The sequence below is a fragment of the Pseudophryne corroboree genome, chromosome 2 (assembly GCF_028390025.1).
Source record: "Pseudophryne corroboree isolate aPseCor3 chromosome 2, aPseCor3.hap2, whole genome shotgun sequence".
NCBI lineage: Eukaryota > Metazoa > Chordata > Amphibia > Anura > Myobatrachidae > Pseudophryne > Pseudophryne corroboree.
In genome coordinates, this window is record NC_086445.1 from 425,105,160 (window position 1) to 425,120,151 (window position 14,992).

Below are 14,992 nucleotides of genomic sequence, written 5' to 3' on the forward strand. Positions count from 1 at the left end.
AACTTGCAGCGTGCAATCAACTCGGAAAGACCCCCTTCATCATGAGGCCTTACTGTAGACAAATCACATGGCCCTATGTGGGCACTGCCAATATGTAGTGTTAGGACTGCGGATATCGGAGAAGCCTTGACGCAGCTCATCAACTAAACATGTCTTTGCAAACGCATGCGACCAATTCCCTGAAATTCTATTACCAGATAGGTTCAGGTATGGTTACAGATAATTTTTAGTGTCTGCTGTTTGTTTGTGACCCCTCCCCTATTTTAGCACCTGATATATAATTATCTCCAGGAATGATTGAGCTGTTAGCATTGTTTGTTTGCATGTCTGAGAAGGCATTGAATGGGAGCAGCATTTGGAAGGCATGCTGTTCCTTGTAGTGCTAATGGGAGATCCTGAGGGTGGCTCCCAGGTAAGCTTGCCCTCTGTCTGGATGCGTTTTAGTATGAGCCTTTATCATGAGGCCTTACTGTAGACAAATCACATGGCCCTATGTCGGCACTGCCATTATGTAGTGTTAGGACTGCTGATATCGGAGAAGCCTTGGCGCGGCTCAACAGCTAAACATATCTTTGCAAGTGCATGCGACCAATTCTCTGAAATTCTATTAGCAGTTAGGTTCAGGTATGGTTACAGATAGTAATTTTAGTGTGCTGGGGGGATACCAGGGGGGGAATAAGCTCCCCCCCTCTCTGCTATTTGTTTATGACCCCTCCCCTTTTCTAGCACCTGATATATAATTATCTCCAGGAATGATTGAGCAACTACCATTGTTTGTTTGCATGCATGTCTAGGTGTCTGCCGAGAACAGGGGAGGAAGTGTGCACTTTAATGAGTGCTAGATGGACCATCCAGATGCACTGGTAGGATAATTGTCTTTGGTATAAAACACATTGTGCATGCATTTGTCTGCCTGTGGGCCCAATCAGATTGCAAGCCGAACTTGATTGCACAGATTAAGGATAATAATAAGTGTTTTTGGATCTTTATCCAATATTAGAGCCTTCTTGGACAGTGATTCCCAAACTCGGTCCTCAATGTCCCCCAACAGTACAATTTTTAGGTCTCCTCAAAGAATCACAAGTGAAATAATTATTAATATGTGTCAGTGACACTTGTGCACCTGCTAGGTGACCTGGAAAACAGACTGTTGGGGGTCCTAGAGGACCGAGTCTGGGAACCACTGTTCTACAATATTAGGATTACTGTATAAGGTTACATAACAAAGAAATACTAATTAGTTAGTTAAGGACTGCAGTGTATCAATCCAAAATACATTTATCATGGTTAGTGAACATTATTTATTTACACAATACTACATGGACATATTATAGTATAAATCATACCAGACATTACCTGGTATTGTGCCTGGCACCCAGTTAAACTCCCCAGTTGGTCTTGCTCTGATCAATCCTTGAGTTGTCCCATTTTGTGCTGAGGGGTTAAAATTGACAATTAGTGTGCTGCTTAAGTTAAAAAGCTTGACTGTATACACTATAATCAGGGGTGTCTGAAGAGAATAAAAAAGAGAGACAATATAAATACATTGATACAGAACAAAGGAGAATCACGTCATTGTACCCCCCTATCCTGCCCATTTCACTATGAAGTGGGAGGCTATCCTACTCATCTGGGAGTCGAAGGAACTTCCCAAAAAGATGGATTCCTCCGAACGTACTAGGTGGAGAGTGAGTAAATATGATCTTATAGCCACTTGCTATAGAAGTGAGAACACAGCTCATATAATGCAGGATTTAACAGATATGTAACTTGTGAGGTAACAGTGCAAAACATGCTCCGAATTCTAATACCCCTCATGTGCAGTCATACAAATTTGATGACTAAAAGTGATCGGATATAAAAGCAATACATGTAGGTCTACAAAAAGATTTGTTTTGGCTGAAAATTTATGTGTGAGATACAGCAGGACAACCCTTAGAAATTAATTACATTACTTTCACTATAATGCAGCAGTGGTTTGTTCTGCCATATAATACACAAACATGTTTGCTTAACTATGTGGCACCTTAATAATAAAAGATAATAATAATCAAAATGATTTAACTTCATAGTATAAATAGCACAATGTCTTACAAAACTAATATTTGCCTTCACATTACAACTGATATCATGCCAACACAGTATATTTTATACCATTACAGTAAATCCTGAAAGAATTAGAAGTTAAAATGTTTCAACATGTTTTGGTTGCGCACAATCAGTAATACAGTAATAACTGATATTATTATGCAACTTAGATTTGGCAAACTGGAATGCCAAAATCTTACACATAATATCAGCAAGGAATCACTAGCAAGTGTTGATACCCCTTCCCCCTCCATTCACAGGAACCATAACACAGATGAACTAATTAGAGGTAGGTGCTTTCCTAATGGTCTTACAAGTAGGAGCACCCCGTAGAGTAAATCTGCACAAATTAGTTTGGCTACCTTGCCCAATATAAAAGTTTCCAAATCATTTAAGGTTAGTTTTGCAAAATAAGTTAGCGGGAATTCATACAATTAAAAGGTTTTAGAGGACCAACAATAAATACTAGTATATGTCGCCATTTGTAAATGTGATTTTATGAATTTCCTGTCACACAAAATGAGAAACACTATAGGAAACTAGTTACTTAAAAGCTAAACATTTAACTCTTACTCTTATGAGAGCCCTGGCAACTGCATACCAATAGATTTTCAATGACACCCATACATCTTAACCCCTTTTTGATCATGGGTTTTTCATACATTTATGGTCAGAATAAATGTGGAGGTGGTGTTGGCTTTACAGTAATTTACTGAAAAATGTCATATACTAAGCTAGCTAGTGATTTGTTTTCTTGATTGGGTCATATTCCTATTACCACATTATGGTGTAGATACATTGGGTGTGGATTACTAGATCTACACTAAAAAGGTCTACAGTCAGTAGGTCTACCACTAATGGTAGACATGCATTATGTCAACAGGGTCAAAAGGTCTGCATAGAATAGGTAGACAGTAGAAAAGGTAAACAGGGTCAAAAGGTCAACGCGGAAATGGTCGACACAAAAAAGGTAGAAGCAATTTTATTTTTTTATTTTTTGGGTGTTTTGTCACTTTTCTGCCACAAAGAAGCTCCATTAGTGTACCACGTCCCCTTACATGTCTTGCTTCACTCACCATTCTTCGGGCTAGGTTACTATTCCCAATCATAGTCCATGTGGATAGTAAAATACGAAAAAGTTGAATTTTTTTTTTAAAAAACTTGTGTCAACCATTGTCATGGCGACCTTCTGAACTGTATACCTTTTACATGACGGCCTTCTCACCATGTCGACCTAATGCATATCTAATATTAGTGGTCTACCTATTGTCTGTAGACCTTTTTAGTGTAGATCTATAGACCGGATAGCAAATATATTTTATTTTATAGGCATTGAATAGAAAAAAAGCCACATATTTTCCTATGATTCTACCGATTTTGAAAGCAATCATAATAAAATCAGAATTTCATCAAGCCACTTCTTTTAAGTAAAAAGTCATACTAAATATGTGTGCTGTACTTTGTACCAGGTGTGGCAGAGTTGTAAGGCCAGGAACAAGGTACATCATTTAACCAACTAACTGGCATGGGATGCAAGACTGAAACCAGCTGTGCTTTAGCACACATGGTCGCATGCCATGTGACTGTTCCATCCTCTTCCGTCCCCTGGCTTTTAAAAGGAAATGGATTCTGCTTACATGCAGTGTTGAAGTGGTCTGTTTGGCCGCTGACATCACTGCCAGAATTTCACCTAAAAATGCCATGCTGTGCTGCTTTTAAAAGTACAAGAGTACCCTGTCACTCTCTACAGACTCTTTCACCCAGTTACCCTCCACACCTGTCCCCACAGACTCACGCCCTGTCACCCACCACATCTGCACCTGAGACTGATTCCCTGTCATCCACCACACCTTTCCTGCAGAAGCTTGCCCGGTCATTCACTGCATCTGCCCTGTAGACTCACACCCTGTCACCCACCACATTTGCCCCAAAGGCTATCAAACCCTGTAACCCACCACATCTTCCATGCAGACTATCACCCTTGTCACCTACCACATCTGCCATGTGTTTGTTTTTTAACTGTGGGGACCAATATGTTTTTACTTTCTGTGTAAGCCAATGTATGTTGCTTTTTTTTCCCGTGGGGACCAATGTGTTTGTTTTCCTGTCAGGGTCCCCAGTCTGATGAAAATGAAGGCTTTGCTTGAGGGTCCGGCATTCCCTGTTAAGCAACACCCTTTGTTATGAGGCCACACCCACTTTCCCAGGAGCATGAATGCCTGTTGCTCGCATAAATGAACCCCCTCTCGCCTTCCCTTATCATGGTGACTCCCACTGTCATATTGTTCTGGATCCGCCACTTATACAAACATCACTAATGTGGATAGATTGTGTTGCCATATGCATCTGCGTGTGATACAAGATTTATGTGGTACATCCACGGTGTTGTGATTTTACACTCTATTTTTATGCTTTTGAATTATCAGCAAAGCTTCATTACCACAATGTAGAAGGCACTTTAAAAAGAAATGGGATTATTTAAAAGTGAGATAACATACGTTCTAGATTAATAGTGTTCTTTCTAAAGATCTTTTTGTATTTGTCTAATATAAATCTGACGTATAAAACTTTCCTGTTAATATGATTTTGTGCAGTTTCTGTGATGCTGTAAATCTGGGTAAATTGTGTACATCTGCTTGAAGTGCTTGCTTTTCAAGAGGTGCTACTATTCCTGTAATCCATTTGTCTTTCCCAGAAGTCTCCCATCAGTCTTAATAGGTGTGACAATTATTTTCATTATAATATATTGTGGGCATTGCCTGTATGGTAAATTGTAGGTGTGACATCATTAAGTCTGCAACTGGCATAAAATATGATAGACCGCAAAGAGGTAAAATATAAAATGGTAGAAATTGTGTCATAGCCTATATATGGAAGAATAACTTAAAACTATGGGCCTAATTCAGACCTGATCGCTCGATAACTATTTTTTGCAGCGCTGCGATCAGATAGTCGCCGCCTATTGGGGAGTGTATTTTTGCTTTGCAAGTGTGCGAACGCATGTGCCCCCGAGCAGTACAAAAAAGTTTTGTGCAGTTTCTGAGTTACCCAGGACTTACTAAGCTGCTGCGACCACTTCAACCTGTCAGGTCCCAGAATTGACGTCAGACACCCGCCCTGCAAACGCTTGGACATGCCTGTGTTTTTCCAAACACTCACAGAAAACGGTCAATTGACACCCACAAACGCCATCTTCCTGTTAATCTCCTCGCGATCGGCTCTGCGAATGGATTCTTCGTTAAATCCATCGCTCAGCAACGATCCGCTTTGTACCCATACGACGTGCCTGCGCACTGCAGTGCATACGCATGTGCAGTTCTGACCTGATCGCAGCGCTGCAAAAAATGCTAGCAAGAGATCAGGTCTGAATTAGGTCCTATGTCTGCCATACATAAACTCCCTTGTGCAAGGCCCAATTAAGCAAAGAAATGTTCGCGGTCCCTTTAAATATATAAAGCGCGCTTTATTGTAGGTTCAGAAGAAGCACTCTCAAAGTGACAGCATGCCGTAAATTGTTGGTCTGTAAAGAGTGGGTAGGCCAGATGACACAATTATTTGAAGTGGGAGAGCAGCCTACAATCTCAGGAGTACACCAGATATTCCGGAAAGTGTGCTGTAGCTATGTTGTTACATAGTAAAATTGAAAGAAAAAGTTTAGCTGTCTCCTACTGTATGTGTTTGGGAAATTGTATTATCTTGAAAAACTTTCATATTGGGATTGCAGTAGTAAAATAAATATAACAATGCAATACACATGATCACAAACAAGAAACGTAACAATATAAAATCAAACAGTATAGTAATAAAATATACAGATGGGTACTCATGTACTGTATCTTCAGTCGCTCCAAACAGCGCATCTTGGCGCACCAGGACCGGGATAATTCAGCCATGTCGAGCATATTTTTTGCTCAATATGTGCGCCTTAGTCACACAAATTAAACAACAAAACTACTTTGCTAGATTACACTGATCAATGTGTGACATTTATACATGTTTGTGTGAAGGAGTCTGAATCTGTATATGAAGTGCTACAATGCAGTGGATGCAGCTCTCACACCAAGTTCCATTGTGCTTCATCTGCGACTTTGTACAGAAGTTCAAGTCGCAGCCCAGTGTCCCTAGCACACTTTGAGAGGTGCTTCCCTATGTCTGTGATGTGACTAAGATGAACAGTACACTGCTCCTTCTCAGAGCATCTCAATCACGTTAGGTGTCTGACACTGTATGGCGTGTTGAGGCTAAGTGTATGAGGATACATCTGTATGTACCATATAATATAATAGCAATTACTGTACCAGGTCTTGTCCTTGGTCTGAGTGATGATTTGGGTTTGGAAGAGGTATCCTGTAGTCTGTAGGGAGCTGAAATCAGAAAGACAACTTACAATCAAATACAACTGAAGATAGTTTATATCACTGTCCTTTACATGGCCATGCAGTTCTTTGCAGCAAGATGACGCTGATAATGAAATATTGCATCTGAAATGTAAATGTCATTTTAATGGTAAAAGAGAAAATGATGAAGTTTTTTCCAGGATGACGAAAGATGATGGCATGCTCTCTGCAGTTTACATTCATAAAGCAAAAGAATGATGGAACAAAGAGAGATCGGTGAACAAGGCATCACATTTTCAGAGAATAAGCAAGTACTGTAATGGCTTACAGGTTTCAAGTATGACCAAACAGCATGTCACAAATGTAAAAATGGAGGTGAATAGCTCTAGAATAGAAAGAAGCCATTAATTGTAAAGAGAACAAAAGAATGTATCTGCTGTTACCCAACGTAGTGGCAAGAGTCACATGTGGAATTTTAGGCTTAATAGTATCCTTGGGTGCTTCAGTAGACACTGTCGAAAAAACAATTTCAATTTCTAAACACACAACTAAAAAACACGCAAATGAACATCAAGTCAACCTCTAAAACCACAAGTAAACACAATATCTGTATTGTCTTGGCCTAATTATGTGCTTGATTTTTATAATTTCCTATGAAAGGAATACATATATTAAAGAGTTCAAAGTAAAGAGCTCCAGCAATCCTAAAACCAGTAGAATGGTGTATTAGGCAAATTGGCAGTACATATTCAAGAATTCTTGGAGATCTTAATTCATGAATAGCAAATAGAGTAGCATATTTTGAATGTAATGTTCATACAGCAGTAAAACGACATTTTTCATATTAAAAGTGTTTCCAATTCAACTTAACATAATCTACCTAGTACTGTAAGTTACAATGACTGTATTACTATTATAGATATAAATTTACTTAACAGCATATCAAGTTTGAATTCAGTTAGATATACAGAATAACAGAATCAAAATAACACTTTAAAATTCAATCAGCATAAACAGTGTTTCTTGCTTTACAAATTCAAATTCAAATTATTTTGTAGGTATTCCATCAACAAACATTTATAAGTATAGCTTGAGCAGCCTATAATTAACGTCACATCATTAATATGTTTGTTTTATAACAAAATACACTACTTTTAGTATTGCATAATTTAAACTTTGATTGAATACCTGACAACTGAAAAGGACACAAACCTAAAACACAAGTTGCAATGGGATGTTGCAATGGGATGTCTGTCCCCGACAGACAGGATGCCGGTGGAAAGAAGACCGGTGCCGGAATCCAGACACCTATCAGAATGCCGATGTCAGAATCATGACAGCCGGAATCCTGAACGTAAGAATGATGGGTAGTATTAGGGTTAGACACTAAAGGAGGGTTCGGCTGGAAGGGAGGGGCAGAGGGGGGGAGGGAGAGGAGGAAGGATGAGGGTCTGGGTGCAGGAAGGAAGGGTTAGGGCAAGGGTTAGGGTTAGTTTAGTACTCCAACCTGTTGGGATTATGGCCATAGGGATGCCGGTGTCGGTATACTGACCACCAATATCCTAACTGCCAGTATCCCATACCCAACCCATTGCAATATATAATATAGCTACTGAAATATAAATGTTATATTATAGCAAAAGCTACTGCATTATTATCCCCTGAAACATTTATATTTAATATTAACAATGCACTTACTAATTCTTTTACATAATCCAACTTGTGTTTCAAGGGTCAGTGGGCCCATAAAAGCTAGAATGATGCTGAGTAGGAATTAAAATTATTAAAACCTTTAAGTGCATGTAAAAACATTACCAGGTTTTGCATGAGGAGTTGTTTTGGGGGTTTTGATTATTCGCTGTGTAATCTTTTGCATTGGAACTGGAAAAAAAAATCAGTTAGAGATTTTTTTTTAATGAAAAGAATTCTTGTCAAAAATGCTTTAAAATGGCAAAATCGTAAATGATCGCCAATCTGAGCGCGGACATTCTGTGTTATGATTTTGTTATATTACATATAGTGTACATTCTACCACCTTGCACCTGTCCCAACCTGTGCAGTTTTTATTTTCTGCCTGGGGTGTCGCTCTCTGCTCTGGTGCTTTTAGTACACTCTGGTCTATATTTCAGTGCTGAGATACAGACCAGAGTGCGCCAGAAGCTCAGAGCAGAGATCGACACCCCAGGCAAGAAAGAGGAAGTGCACGGGTTGTCAAAGGTGCAGGGTGCTAGAATGGACACTATTATACTGCATATGGAATGATTACATGGGTTAGACAGGCAGATGAAACATTAAAAAAATATATGTTAGTACTGTAATACTTTTCAGCTAGATTTAATAATAAAAACCCATGCCCACATTTATGGAAGAAAAATAAATACTTAAGACTCATGGGGCTCATGTAGAGTTTGATGTAAATACAAACTGCACTTTTTCCCCCCAGAAAAGTTTCCTCCTACTGTGTGTGCGCACCAAAACATTCTCACACATCTGTCCCTATGGCAACTGGAACTCTTTTTGTGCTTACTACTACTTGCTCCGATTGACTGAATGTCTGAAATTCCTCCCACATTTACTATTGTTGCTGCCGCAATTTGTATTTTCAATTTTGTATTAACACTGTACATTGAAATTTACAACTGTTCAGCACCAATTAGCAATTTAAAGGGGAAGGTAACAGATATGTGAACTGGTTTGAACTTAATTAGTACTTTCACTATATCTTTGCATCTTGCTCTAATTTTACATTGTAAATGCATCATTATTAGTTATTAATAACACTGTCCCAGACATGGACTATATTTTGTAATGTAATTGTTCACTACTGTCACTGTGAAGTCACATGCCGTAAACCAGATATGCTGTATGTACTACTGTTCCTATGGTGCACTCAGAGAGGGTGTCTGGGCACCGGGAACCCACCCCCCAATGATCTAAGGCATGGGTCTTCAACCTGCGGCACTCCAGCTGCTGTGGAACTACACATCCCAGCATGCCCTGTCACAGGTGTGCTATTAAGGCATGCTAAAACTGAGGCAGGGCATGCTGGGATGTGTAGTTCCATACAAAGGAAAGAAAAAGAAACTCTCTGGTGTTGGGGGCACTCTTATGTTGTATGATATATTTAAAAATGTACTTTTATTAGATCATTAAAAAAAGGGGGTAAGTATATCAAAAGACAGACAGAAAAACACAGACTTTACATATAGGTAAAAAACATAATTGCTCATATGCAGAGCAAGGAGATGGTTCTCAGAATGGCAAGCTTAGTGAAGTGTTAAATATTGTATATGTTTTATTTTTTTACTTTTCACTTTTATTCTGTTCATGTGATTGATGGAATAAAACTGTGTGTCATTTGTCACCTGTTCCCACTTTTATTGCCATAAAGTGGATGATATTGTGAGATATCGTCATGTATTTTAGCGCCAATATTTAAACACAACGTATTTTCTAACGAGGTTAGTGAATTAGTTTATAGTCTGAGCCCTAGGGCACTAAGAAGTCACTAAGGTACAGAAATGCTAACTACTGTAAATTAAGCAGAAAAATTACCAGGTTTTGAGAGAGGGCTTTCAGGTCTTTGTGTTGTTGTGGGCTGATAAGGAGTTATTGTTGTGTTAGGAACTGAAAAAAATAGCATATTTAGTAGTGGTAGCTATTGAAACCAGTTAAATGAAAATAAAGAAAAAAAATAGGATAGATATTATATTTCAGAACAAGACCAGCTAAAGTATGTGTCCCGGAAAGTATATTTTATTCTAGGTTTCATGATGTTATTCAATTTTCATTACTCATTCATATGACTGCCTTTACTGTGGTGAAGCAGTAAAGTAAATATTTCTAATCAAACAAAGAGATTAAAGATCCCTCAAATCGTACAGCATGTTGAACACTTTAGTTCAGCGACAGTGAAGAGACACATATTGTATTGCTTATAGCAGTGGTTGTATCTTTAAAATATGTAAATCATTTATTGTAATATTTAGGCCAATTGATGCTATTGGAATGTCTTACTGCAGCAGGACATACAGCTGTAATGAGAACTTATTGACAGGCTGAACTAGGGAGTTTTGTTACTTGAAGAAACTTCAATTATAATTTTTTTTACCATTTATTCAATTAGTAAAGGGAGGGATACAACAGGGAAAAAGAGGAAACCATTTTGGGAAGCAAATTCTTGAACGTTAATCAAAAAAATTAACATAGAACTTATAATTTAACTAACTAGGAAAAAAAACCTTAAGAAGAACTACTGGAGAAAAGAATGTGTTCATATTAAATATTCATATTGACTTTCAAGTCTAAACTTTTAGGAGCTTTAGGAATACAGAGTAGTCATAATGTCGGCATTCACAATGTAGACATTAGAATGTTGAATGTTATGATGTCAATGTAGGTTGAAATGTCAACATGTCAACGTAGAGAAAATTTAAAAATTTCTGTTTGGGTTACCAGAAAAATGCATTGCCAAAATGATAACCATGTTGAAACTTCATCTCTGTTGACATGTTGTTTATCGACATTTGCACTACAAATGCAGACATTGTCACTGTTTAGCTTATATACTGAACCCCTAAAAAGTAGTAGGTAGGGTTATAAAGAAGCTTAGCAGCAGCAATGACATTGAGTGCATTTGGTATTCTACGTGGTATGATGTGATGAATTCCTCTCCACAAGGGATGTTCAAAAAACAATGGGACAGAATTAAAGTGTGTGTGTGTGGGTAGGTGTGGGGTGGGGTGGTGTTAGGGTGGTTTTGAAGGATTGTGTTGTCTTTTCAGCTCCAGTTTAAGCCAAAATAATAATTTCTAGGCATATTCACTTAACTTAACACATACTTCTTGATATATTACGCTTAATAGTTAACCATTTTTCAAGGTCTAGTCTCAGTTAAGTCTTTCTACCATATGAGCTCATGAGATTCTCTGGGAACTTGATTGTGTTTCAACATATAGGAGGAGATGTATCAAACCTTCAAAAGAGGACAACTGGAGGTGTTGCCCATAGCAACCAATCAGATTCTACTCATAATTTATTTAGTATGTTCTATTCAACTAGAGTGTGGTTGGTTGTTATGGACACTACCTGTACTTCCTCTTTAGAAGGTTTAATATATTTTCCCCTAACCGAAACAAGAAAAAAGCAAGAGTACTGTATGTTCTCATGTAGCTTGATTGTAGGTATACAAATGTAGGGAATGGTGCCAAAGTAGCTAGGTTGGTTAGGCAGCAAATTTAATGAAACGTCCATTTGGAAAGTTAGTAGGATGTTGTACCAGTGGGAATAATGGATTATTACCTAAAAAGGAGTTATTTATAAGTCATTTAAAATTTTTTATAAGAGTGTCATAGGTCCAGGATATTATGGAAAATGCTAAAAGGAGGAACATGCTAGTTAAGCTAGGTTTACATTGAGATTTGAAGCACAGCAGGGCAGATCGTGTGAACAGGCTTTTAAAGTTGGCTTTTATATCCACCCAGACTCTTGTTTGAGTAGACAAAGTAGACAAAATAAGAACACATTGGGGTAAATTTACTAAGGTGGGAGATGTTTAGAACTGGTGATGTTGCCCATAGCAACCAATCAATCAGATTATATCTATTATCTGCTAGAAGCAGCTAGATAAATGGTAAGTAGAATCTGATTGGTTGCCATGGGCAACATCACCAGTTCTAAAAATTTCCCACCTTAGTAAATTTACCCCCTTGTGTTAGGTTTCCAGATCTATTATCTTTTATCGTGTTGAGAGGTCCCAATCTTCAGCTCTAATAGCATTGGAATGAGGGCTCTGGAGAATTTTTAGTACCATGGCAATGAAGCCAAGAAGTGGGAAGTGTTAGTCTGCTCATAAAGATTGCTAACTGGTTTAAATATGAACAGATGAGTAATTATTTAAAGGAGGAGGATCTCACACTGCTCCCTGACTTACACGAGATATACAGTACAGACACACAATAGTCTATAGTGATGTAGGGGTGCATTAAAATGCAATCATTTGGCCCATACATTACAATAGCAAATGTCCATTTTTTATGATACAACCCTTGAATTAAGGTTTTATAGCACAAGTCATTGTGGAGGACAGGCATATACTGTAATGTTCATATTAGAAAATAGATGTGCTAGGTCATACGAACAAGAATTATAAATTGATGAACTTAACAACTAGTTTTATCAGCAAGACAATGTTGGGTTAGTGAAGATGTGAAAGTGTGTAGGGGTACTGGTGTCTGATGCAGTAAATAACACAAAGAAAAAACAAACATATGGTACTTTATGTTCTGGTATATAAGGACATTTAATAGAAAATATGAGATGTTACAAAGTGCCCATATATCAGAAACAAGTGGATGTACTAGACACCCAAAACCCAGGCGCAAATTATTATATTGATTTGTTCACTTAAATTAGATACACACTAGCTGCACAGACTGGGGCTTTGCAAGAGCCTAAAAATCGCACTAGAAAAAATGGGGTGTGTCTGTGCGCTTCAGTGACTCCAATTACAGTGATATTGTGTGAGTATTTGCCTTTACCATAAAAACCAAGAGACTTGTTATAATCTATTCTTTTACTATAAACAAATCACATTATACTTGTAAACACATTTATAAAAACCTATAATAAAATATAACAGCTCGATTTTTAATTAGAATTCAACCGGAATGCATTCCACAGTTAATAGAATTATATATATATATATGGCCGCTTTTAGCTTAATTAATACAACCTGATCTAACAAGGGTATCCACTTTAAATAAACAGTAGACCTTCTGATTATATTTGCCGTTAGTGCCACAATGTTTCTCATCAATAAATGGCAACTTATATATGAATAGTAATAGAAAGTCTCCACTTATCCTAATTACTGGCGTCCCAGTAAAGGAATAGTCCTTCCTGATGTGTTTTGCCCTAATTATATTGGGTTATATTTACCCTTCCTTAGGAATATCCTCCGTTTAGGCACTATGGCACAAGTGCACGGATTCTTTGGGGTGAATACCTTTTGGAAGTTCCCAGCTGTAGGGCAGCGTTTATAGGCACACAGTCAGTAGTGGTGGAGATAACAGCAAGTTGTCAGTGCTGCACTCGGCAGCATTCACGGAGCCACACTGATGATGAGCCGTAGGTGTGAGTGTCCTTATTTAGATCGGCACACCGTAAGCGGCAAGATTCCTCAGCGCACTCGTACAGTGTATGCGGCAGGTGTCCTCAGTGCATCCGCACACTGTATTTGGCCGCCTGTTAGCACACAGGATGCGGCGAGGTGAGCGGCAGGAATCAGCACAGCACAGACGGCAGAAACGGCAGAGGCGGCCACTGAAAAATCACGTTTGCTGCGGTTGAAAACGGGTGATGACGTCAACGCGTTTCGTCCCGTTAATTCTCGGGACTTCCTCAGGACTCAGGACTGGTGTGCCGATCTAAATAAGGACACTCACACCTACGGCTCATCATCAGTGTGGCTCCGTGAATGCTGCCGAGTGCAGCACTGACAACTTGCTGTTATCTCCAGCCCTACAGCTGGGAACTTCCAAAAGGTATTCACCCCAAAGAATTCGTGCACTTGTGCCATAGTGCTTAAACGGAGGATATTCCTAAGGAAGGGTAAATATAACCCAATATAATTAGGGCAAAACACATCAGGAAGGACTATTCCTTTACTGGGACGCCAGTAATTAGGATAAGTGGAGACTTTCTATTACTATTCATATATAAGTTGCCATTTATTGATGAGAAACATTGTGGCACTAACGGCAAATATAATCAGAAGGTCTACTGTTTATTTAAAGTGGATACCCTTGTTAGATCAGGTTGTATTACTTAAGCTAAAAGCGGCCATATATATATATATAATTCTATTAACTGTGGAATGCATTCCGGTTGAATTCTAATTAAAAATCGAGCTGTTATATTTTATTATAGGTTTTTATAAATGTGTTTACAAGTATAATGTGATTTGTTTATAGTAAAAGAATAGATTATAACAAGTCTCTTGGTTTTTATGGTAAAGGCAAATACTCACACAATATCACTGTAATTGGAGTCACTGAAGCGCACAGACACACCCCATTTTTTAAAGTGCCCATATATGCTGCAATTTGGATGACCAACTGGATAATTCTAACTGGAAGCAAGCTGCCAGACATATGGGCACAAAAGCCACCACCACTGATTTATATCTGCCATTGAATAATACTGATGGTAGATTCAGACCATATTTGACTGTAAATGTGGTCATCATCCTAACAAGCTACATTGGCAGATGTGGATTTTCAACCTTAATGGTGAATTTCGGAATATATAAACTTTTATATTACAGGTTTATGTACATGTATGTCCAAACTGGACAGAGATCTGGCTGCCTAAAGCTTAGGCTGAGTATACAAATTTGTCAGTGTATTGTCAACTTTACTTATGTATGTGGAACATCACTTTGATGGGGGACAATGGGGGATTACTGTTTGCCTGTGTGAATAATAAGGTAAATTAATTTTAATTCGATATGAATGTGTACTTTATGTTTAAAAATGGAAATAAAATAATTATTGGTATGAGTATGA

At 38.2% G+C, this 14,992-nt stretch overlaps 1 protein-coding gene across 27 annotated transcripts in view; it reads right to left on the reverse strand.

The window, feature by feature from the left end:
• Positions 1-14,992, reverse strand: part of ABI3BP (ABI family member 3 binding protein) — an 860,645-nt gene that overhangs the window by 277,277 nt on the left and 568,376 nt on the right. For 20 of the 27 annotated variants that reach the window (XM_063953560.1, XM_063953556.1, XM_063953543.1 and 17 more), the window contains 5 exons: positions 9,981-10,052; positions 8,241-8,306; positions 6,869-6,937; positions 6,387-6,452; positions 1,357-1,434 (listed from right to left, as the gene is read on the reverse strand). In XM_063953560.1, the coding sequence (XP_063809630.1) occupies positions 1,357-1,434; positions 6,387-6,452; positions 6,869-6,937; positions 8,241-8,306; positions 9,981-10,052 (351 nt within the window). The remainder of the gene's footprint in view (positions 1-1,356; positions 1,435-6,386; positions 6,453-6,868; positions 6,938-8,240; positions 8,307-9,980; positions 10,053-14,992) is intronic. The other 7 variants (XM_063953562.1, XM_063953569.1, XM_063953568.1 and 4 more) reach the window with 3 other exon arrangements.